The sequence below is a fragment of the Austrofundulus limnaeus genome, unplaced genomic scaffold, assembly GCF_001266775.1.
Source record: "Austrofundulus limnaeus strain Quisiro unplaced genomic scaffold, Austrofundulus_limnaeus-1.0 Scaffold3, whole genome shotgun sequence".
Lineage (NCBI taxonomy): Eukaryota > Metazoa > Chordata > Actinopteri > Cyprinodontiformes > Rivulidae > Austrofundulus > Austrofundulus limnaeus.
In genome coordinates, this window is record NW_013952405.1 from 6,407,185 (window position 1) to 6,416,882 (window position 9,698).

A 9,698-nucleotide genomic window follows, 5' to 3' on the forward strand; every position below is an offset into this window, starting at 1 on the left:
TGAGAGCTCAGCAGACAGTTAGGTTTCACTTTCACTTTCACTTTCACACAAGAGCCTGCAGGAGTCATGGGCGGGGTGTGTGGGGAGTGGGGTGGGGGTGTTCTCTGCCATGAGGAGGTTCGGCTTAAACACACGTCCCAGGGGGTGTTTCTGGTCCCAAAAGGTGTTTCTGGTCTCCACCTGTTGTTTTGCTCCTCAGTCTGGCTGCCTAAAAACACTGCAGGATTTCTCAAACATGCATGAATGAGTCAAAGCAAGGCTTTGGGCATGTTTTTCATGACAGTATAACATTATAACATGATATAAAACTCAAAAAAGTTGATTTTATGATATTGCCCCTTTAATATCTCAACATGTAGCTCTTAAATTCTCAGAAATTATGTTTGTAACACATTTAGCTGTAATCCAGTGTTTCATGTCTGAAAACACCACCATGTGTAAGGGAGTAGGCAGGACTTTTAGCCCCACAACCCAAGGGAACAGACTCTGATTGTAAATAAATACAACACGTGTTGGAATAAATAAGCCCTTAAAATCAATTCTGCTGCTTTATCCATCATCATTTCGGTGATTTTGGYACATCTATAGGTCAGTATAAGTTTACAGATTTTGGCACCTGTAGTTTTTTTATATAAATTGCTCTGTTCTATTTATTGTTTTACTTTCAGTACGATAAAACGTCCCTACAACAGTTTGTTAGAGCTAATCAAGCCTTTTGAAAGAGAAGCAAAATGTCTCCAAGAACCAAATAAGCAAGTCCAATTGTCTTCAGTTTAAGCACTTAGGTTTAAAAGCACTTAAGGATGATTAGACTGATTAAAAACAGCATTAGATATATTTTTCTTCATTCTTTTTTTCTCTAAGTAGCTCCCTAAGTGTACGTAAGTTTGTTTGGTTTGTAACTAATTATGTACTCCAGATAAGTTAAGAAAATAATTAAATGACCAAGAGAATGGAATAAGGCTTTCAGAGTTGTACTTGAGACTGTGAAATAAGAAAAACAGAAATGATAAAATGTAGGTCATTTTTATTTGTTAAATAAGGTGGTCCTGGTGATGAGTAGAGTGGCATGGTCTGAAACAGTCTAATGCATGAAATGTGGTGGGAATGAACAGTTCCTGGATCTAATTATGTTTGTCCTACTTTCCGTGAACTTCATCTTCATCAACAAACTTCCTCTGTAACTTTCAGGATAATGATCTTATCCTTTTCCTCTGGGGATTGTGGAGGGAAAAAAACCTGTTAACGTTTGTAACGTAGTGTTACTTTAGTTAAAACAGATGGACTATTGGAGAAGTTCATATGCATCGTTTGGCATAGATACATGTACTCTGACCATGTGCACAATAAGACAAGAGATTCATTTGCATTTCCTTGTATTTTGGCTTGGTTATAACTTCTTGGTGGAGTAAAAATGTTCTGGAAAAACTAATTGAGGCCCAACAAATTGAGCGTTGTAAATTAAGTATGCCAAACGAGTGACAGATTGTCATGTTTTCCAGCTATTCTTCCCTCCAAGTGATCCGTTCTTTGCTTCGGGAGATAGAGTAAGGAGATGGGCAAGCTAATTGTTTAAAGCTAATGGACACCAGACAGTAACAGGTGGCTACAAAGAGACGTTTAGTCACAAATGGTTGTGTTATCCCCAACGTAATTGCTCTGACAATTTTCCAACTGTTGTCAGGTCAGCCCAAGGCTAATGCTCACCGAGGCTGCATCTGTCTTCTCCCCTTGAAACGCTGAGACAGACGGTTTTATGTCCAGGAATGTTAAATTACATGTTCACGAGTGATATATTATTGCTTGGATTCAGCCCTGAACGCTCATTCATATTTATTAAAATCCTGTTGGCTTCTAAAGGGGAAAGTACTTTTTAACCTCTATACCTGCAGGTTATTGCTCATAATCTCATACCAGGAACAAGACGTGTCTGTGGGTTTGATATACTGAAGGAATCTCTGAAAGCTTCAGCAATAAAAAACAAGAACGTCGAACTCAGCTACACAAGTGGGCCAAGATTCAAAACTGGGTCCAAGCCAAGTGCCAGTTTGTCAATTTTAAATGAAAAAAAAAAAAACTGTTAGAAAACAACTTATTCTTATAGCATAGAATACTCTTTATTTTAACTGCACAAGCCTGCACAATGACACTGAAAGTGCCTCAGCTGATTGTTTTATAGAAAGACATGAAAGACAACTGCAACATCAACACTACATTTACACAATGACGTAAAACAAATACCCCAACAAATTATACATGCATGAATTAAAGCTTTAATGCACAAAGGACATCAGTCCTGAAAAACCAGCAACAAAACCAACAATAAAGTAGTTATTGCACTTAAAGTTAAGTTTAGTTTTATTTAGTTTAGTAAGGATCCCCATTAGTTATTACCTCAGCAATAACTATTCTACCTGGGGTCCACATAAAAACATCATATTAACAATAACATCACAATGACATAACAATAAAATTGGTAATACAATCAATTATACAAATATTAGTACAAAAAATACTAAATGCAAGCTAAACAAATATCTAATACACTGAATATTATTAAGATCATCTTCTGAAGAATTGCCACTTTCAGCTATCTTTTAAAAGAATCATCCTTATGAATCTGTGTAATATATGAAGTCATTTTATTGCATATAGAAACAACTCTACATAATACAGATTTTTAAAATGTATTAGTTTTATGTAAAGGTAAAGCAGATTGTCTAGTTTTTGTTTTACTCTTACATTACCTACATTTACTCATATCAGTCTTTTAAGAGAGTCAACTTAGTGTAATGGCAGACTGGTTATACCCCTGGTATAGTGTGTTTGGCTGGTGTCCTGAGTCTGGATGGTCCATGGGGAGAAACTGTTTTTGAGTCTGTTGGTGCAACTCTYAATGTTCCTGTACCAGCAGGCTGAGCAGGTGGTGACYAGGATATATAAAYGACCTTTTCCAAATACTKTTATTTAGCATTTAGAACATGAATTTAAACTTTTTCATCCATTATATCTTAGAGACGCATTTTATCACAATCCAGCAAATCAAGTAATAAAACAGAAAAACTCTTTTCAAACTTGTTTTTTTTGGGCTTGAAAGTTGGTGTTGTTAGTGTTGCGAGAAGAATGTGCTAAATAAGAGAAACCATAAAACTATTTCACATTTRAATKAATACATTTGGGACCAGATAAAATGTCAACAAGGGCCTGATTTGGCCCGGGGGCCTCAATTTGACACGTGGTCTGATGTGATGTCTTACCTGTTGTTGATGGCTAACTTCAGTTTGGAGAAATAGAGTTAATTTCCAGGGTGGTTGTGGAAGAACAGCTGTCTTGGGACGGGGTAGTTACCGGCTCAGTTTCCTGCCATGACCACATGCTGTGGTGTCCTTGAGCAAGCCCTGGGTGATAAAATAACTTCCCACTGCTCTGCTTGTGTCTCTCACGGGGCTCAATGATGCACAAATTTTGTGATTGCGTGGGCACGTGTGATGACAACACATAACACGTTCACTCTTTCTGACTCCTACAGCTGTCACCTCTAAACAACTGAAATCACAAAGATTTATGCAAACACTTTTCAAAAAATAAACCTTTTTGTTGTCTTAAATATTTAATTAGATGGTTATCGACATAGATTTCTGTGGTTATTTATCACCACAAATAGCAGTTAGCTTCTGGCACAGCCTGAAGCATTTCCAGCAAGAAGATTGTTTTATTTYTGCCTTTTGCTTTTAAAAGGACTTCAGTTACTGACTGGAGTAATCACCAGGATACTTGTTCATTTACTTTTTGATCAATTATTCTTGCAGCTCTAATTAAAATCCTCTTAGCAATTTGAGGGACTTCTCACACATTCAAATGTTCTGTTCCAGCATTACAAAACAACTTTTTATTTAATTTTTTTGAATTTTAGGACACAATGGCTCAAATTAGTGTAATATTCAACCTCCCGTCTTGACTGAAATAATTAATTCCTGCAATTTGTTGAAATGCTGTTGTGTAATCACAATGACACAATAAACCAGCAAGCTTAAAACATTTGACTTTAAGTAACTAATTAAGACTTAATGAACTCAATATACCAACGTTTCATTAAGCAACGCCATTCAAACAAAACTATTAAGTGTCCAGTTGGATTGTATGTTTTAATTAGTCTTTTTTTTAGCTGTTTCTATAGTCTAGTTAGTAGATGATCRTTTAATTATTATTCCACACAGCTACTGCATTGATAAGATTTACAACAACTATCCATATGTGTAATTGTCTGTCCTTCAATACAAGTAAAGGAAATAAATTTGTACATAATTCACATCTTTCCCTGTGTCCTCTGCGTCCTTTCACCGGCCTTTAATGTGCTTATTTTTCTGCGCACTTGGAAATTGAATCTCAAGGGCAGTGTGTTTTATGTGAAATAAGTGTGATTGTGAATTACCATGCAATTTACTCTCTAGCTCTTCAAACATGGCATTTTGTGATGAAAGGAGAAGTAGTTAGATTTGTGTGAAAACCAAACTTGTATGCTGCATTTATAGATTTGTTGGACGTGATTTGATGGAAATGAGATTTTTTAAATACTTTCTTTTTTCTTCTCTCTTACAGGAATCTTTTGGACAGGGACACTTTCTCCAAATCAGACCCATGTAAGTTCAGTTTACTCATTTTTATTACAGTTTAATGGTTATTTATGATTCTAATATTACAAAGAGTACAATTCTTTGAAAACCCTTTTCTCCCCTTTACATTGCTTTGCTTTCAGCTTTCAGCTTTTGCTGAGCTTAAGTTTAATTCAGTTTACTCTGCTCTTTCAAAGTGTTCCTCCAATAATGGCATATCATTTGCACAATAATGTGACAACCTTTCCTTGCTGTGAGCTAAAGTACCATAATGTATGCAGGGTATAAACACCAGCCCCTGAATACAAATGGCTATCTTTTGGTTTGAGAAATTGGAAAATGCCATAAAGACATTTTTTTGTGTTATATTCTCTGCTGAACGGAGAAGGGAGGAGATTTTTCTTTTTATATGTATAAGCCATTTGTGTAAATAAGCCAGGGGGAAAATATCACACGCACCCAGTTTAGTACATGCCTGAAGCTGAGTCTCAGGCTGTATGACAGGTCACGTAAGCTTCACCTGCTTCAGCTGTTTAAAGTTGCAAAATCAAACAGAAATCAGGAGAATCCCACCCATCAGGAAATTGTGTTTTGATTGCAGAGCTTAGAGAGTCTCGTGCTCCTCGAGCTCTTTGTCTTTCGTAGAGCTTTGTTTCTGTGCATGCGGATGTCACTCACCATTAATCATCAAGCTCGGCACTTCATTATGCTGTCAGGGCGTGGCAGGATAATTGATGATAAATGTCAGCAGCGAAGGAATAAAACAAACACCATTTGAAGATTCAGGCTGCTTGTCTTTGACAGTTTATTCTTATGCTTTTATGCTTTTTCTCCCCCCCCACACACACCCTCTTCCCTCCCATCCACCATCACCTCACCTCTCAGTGGTCGTGCTATACACCCAGGGTGCAGAGTCCAAACAGTGGAGAGAGGTAAGAGATCACAGCCGTTCTCTCTGTCAACACAACTCAATCAGTCTGGCTCGTCTCCATGACAGCCCACTTTCTGTTTACACCCCCCGTCATCCCCTCTGCTCTCTCAAGGTAAATGCTGTGTGCCAATCATGAGCAAATTGATCGACCCGGTGAACACTAACGGTCAGTACTGTGTTAGCTTTGACTGACTGACTGATTAGGGGGGCAGTTACACATAACTTTAAAGATTTTGCTCTGCACCAGACTCCCCCCAGGGCTGGAAGTGGGACCTAATTAGACCAAAGAGGCCAATAAATCTGCAGTAAGGCAGATGGGTCATACATAAACTCAGAGCAGATGGAATCGAAGAAACTTGAAATATTTGCCCAGTTCTGTTATCATTATTATTTGAGCTTTTTGGAAAGCTAAAATGTACTCTCTGAACATTACAGTTTGAGCTGTTTTGGACACACTCAATGAAATGTGGCTTCTGGTTTCATGCTCATAGCATTTTATTGACCAGTGCCATCCTGTTGGACTTCCCTCGTAGCACAAGTTTTAAATAGAGACACCTCATTGCAAAAAGCTGTTTGCAGTTTTAACCAATGTTGGGAAAATCATGGCTTCTAAAATGAGGATGTTTTGGAAAAACAATTATGCTGTCATTTTTTTTCAGCAAACTTCCATCAGCTTCATGAGGTAAGTTTGTTAAAATCAACAGGGTTATGTGTGTTTAAACAGTTGAGTTTGAAAAGCCTCAAACATATCACAGGTTTCATGTGACAAAGTAGCACTTTGACAAAGGTTTCTTTAATTTATAGAAGATAATGAGCAAAATCTTATTTTTCTCGTGTAGATATCAAGCTTACTCCCTTCTGTCATGCTGATTTGAATGAACTATAACTCATAAATCATGACCACCACCACAGTTTTGTGATRTATTTTAATTTAATTTGTGCGGAGAGCTGCAGAAATGAACTGGCTGCACTCAGCTGCTGTAGCTCTGTGTGGTTTGAGGTCACGTAAAGTCAAACAGCTCTGTTGGTGGTGTAACATGAGAAAATCTGACTGAGCTTGTCTTTAAATTACCTGCATAGATTGTTTGCATATTAAAAGCTGCTACAAAAATCAGTGAAGCCTCGTGTGCTGGAAGGAAGTAAACATATTTCAGGCTTCGTTTGGTGCTTGATTGTATTGTACGCTTGATTATTTTGTTCAACAGGAAAGTGCAATGATCACTTGAGCAAAAGTTGCACAAAATCAGCTCAGCGCAAAACTCCTATCCTCAGAAAGCAGGCGCACTGTCGGGTTGTTAAAGTAGTAATGTACTACAAATGTTTTTCCTCTGGTTGCACATCAGGAACAAGAGAGAATAGCTTCTTACTTTTTTAATTTGTAATTTTGGGCTTTCACCAAAGTAGATCCTGCCAACTGTATTTCAAAGAGGCCAAGCACTAAAATTAACAGCAAAACTGACAGAAGCAGACAGCAGCAGCTTTTCTAAGCAAGGTGTTGACTGATGCTGCTGCCTGTTTTTGAGCCGGCTACTCTTGTAAGGTGCAACACAATCTGCGCCGCGCTTCAACAAAAACAACACAACTTCTCCCAGGAAATCAGCAGTATTGTTCCACTTACCTGATCACACGAAGCGCTGTAATGTTTCCAGAAATTGCACCCACTAAGTGAGGCTCACAGCTGTTAACTTTGCAGAGACGGGATGGTGAGAGAACATTTTTTACTCGCATCAGAGGGGTCTTTGTTTCCACTTCTGAGACGCTGAACATGATGAACTACGCTCAGATAAATCTTACTCTCGATGCCTGATCAGGGGTAATTTTGTTCCATCTGTCTGAGCACATTTCTTCACTGCCTTTCACTTTCAAAACAAGCTCACGCTGACATGCAACCACCCTAATGTGGAGAAACTCGACTCTCGCAGTAACTGGGTTTAGTGTTTTGTTGCATTTTAAAAGCTTCTTTTCAGATTGTCTACTGAAACAAATTTGTAAGTGAAATTCACACTTTGAGTTGCACAAAGTTGTGATTATTAAACATTAGAGTGTTTTTAGAACGTGACAGCGCTTGTTTACTGACAAAGTTTTTAAAAATAAAGAATTTTTGACACACAAGGAGGAGTGAAACCAAACCCAGAAAGCAGAATGTGCAAAAACGCTGGACAAGATCATATCCTGACCTTTGACCTTTCTGTGTGAAGTCCTCGTGCGCAYGGGGGTTTACTCCAGAAGATTCCTCCCACAGATCAAAAACACACGTTAGGATAACTGGGATCTCTAAAATGTCAGTATGTGAGTGAGAATGTGAATGGTTGTTTGTCTCCATGTGTCCCTGTGATGGACTTGTCCAGGGTGTCCCTGCCTCTTGCACATTGCTGATGGTGGGCACCAGTGAACCCCACAACCCTGCAAAACAAAGATATTCTGTGTGTGAAACAACAGCAGACATTTCAGATGAAACAACTATATCAGACATGATTCAGTCAACAGAGCTCTTGCAGAAACAGGTGTCTGACTAATAAGATAAAAACCATTCAAGAGTCTATAAATCCAAAGAATACCTACGGGCTGAAAAAGTATTTTCAGCTAAATAAACAAACGGGCCTCTCTGAGCCGCGACCTTAATTTTACCAAACACAATACGTTTATCATGGTGAGAGTCTGATGGCTGCAGTTTCACAACGTCTTCAAGCTCTACGTTAAACAAAGAACAGCAAACTAATTAAGGATAAAAAAATGACTCGACATGTGCATTAATTTGTTTTATAAATGAATAGAAACATGTTAAAGAATGTGGATTAGTGTTTTAGAACAACACTCATGCAGCACTCATTTTTCACCGTATAACAATATTAGTTGCTGCTGTTTTTTTTGTCCTAAATAAATCAGTGATAACTGCCGATTACTGTCTTATAATAGAAATTAAAAATGTTTGTTTTGTAACTTTTTTAAAGTGCTGTAGTAAAAGCATTTGCTTTAAATGTTTTTGTGTGAAGTTCTAGTTCCACAACACAATTGATTAAAAATGTGTTTGGAGTTTGAAATGTTCTTTTTTGTTAAGAAAATGGTGCAAATTATCTGCTTTCCCTGAAGGGCCTTTTAAATGTTAAAATGAAAAGAAAAAAAAAGACCTGGAAAGACTTCACACGGCGAGTTAATCAGGGTGTGAGGTAGGTGTTGCATTGAACCTCGATTTAAACCGGTGGTGATTCTGTTGTGTGAAAACACCCTAAATATGTTTCTGAAGAACAGCTAATGCTTGAGTTCTGGTCTTGATTGTCTTTTAAGCCCATTCTGCAAAGTATAGCTAGCAGGTACAGTTAAAGCTGACAGATTATGATGCAAATGCAGATGGGCGTAAAATGGGTGAAGTGGCTTCCCACACCTGTCACCGCTGGTTCCAGTGCTCCACCTCGAGCTCAGAAACTGTGGGTTCAGGCCGGATGTGTGTCCCTGAAAGAGATACGGTCCTGTGTTTTCAGAGCAGATGTCAGCGGGCTAAGCAGCAGAGTCAAGCTGTGCAGCATTGATAAAGCTAAGCACCTCTTTTACCCCTCTGTGTGGTAATGTGTGTTGGCTGTCCCGAGTCTGTATGTGGATGGTTGAAGCACCTTTCACTGTGCCACCAAGCCATCTGAAATCCTATTACTCCTTTATGGTCTCAACTCCCACTCTGACTCCCAGTCAATCAAACTCCTCATCGGCTGGGGGTATCTTAGAAAATGCCACAGATAGTTTGTGTTTGCACTTTTTTTCAGCTCCAAATTCTGTGTATCCCCATGACAGAATTTCAGTTTAACACATTAAGTGGCAGTAGCACCTCGTTATCTGTTAGAGCACGATTTTTAAGTCCTAAATTGCAGCCTTCTCCTCTGTAAATTTCCCCCCAGTTAGCGACAGCGTTCCCTCTGCCTACCACTTTCACTTACCGAGGAGTTGACACAAATCTACCCCCTGCAGGAATTCAAGCAAAGCCTGGCCTTACTTCAAACTCATCGACGGTAATCTTTTTACCAAGATTGATTTCTTGACACTCCTGCTCACAGTTTTTTCTTGTCGCGYGTATCAGAGGGGAAGGAGTGCACACTGCTCTGGATGGCTGATCAGGGCTGATTTTTTTTCCCCTGCTGTTGCCATAAGGACAAAAGTGAAAATAC

The 9,698-nt window shown here is 38.6% G+C and overlaps 1 protein-coding gene across 3 annotated transcripts in view; it reads left to right on the forward strand.

Annotated features, from left to right (window-relative positions):
• cpne5a (copine Va) overlaps window positions 1-9,698 on the forward strand; it is a 90,232-nt gene that overhangs the window by 9,823 nt on the left and 70,711 nt on the right. For all 3 annotated transcript variants that reach the window (XM_014019812.1, XM_014019821.1, XM_014019827.1), the window contains exons 2-3: window positions 4,600-4,640; window positions 5,499-5,545. In XM_014019812.1, the coding sequence (XP_013875266.1) occupies window positions 4,600-4,640; window positions 5,499-5,545 (88 nt within the window). The remainder of the gene's footprint in view (window positions 1-4,599; window positions 4,641-5,498; window positions 5,546-9,698) is intronic.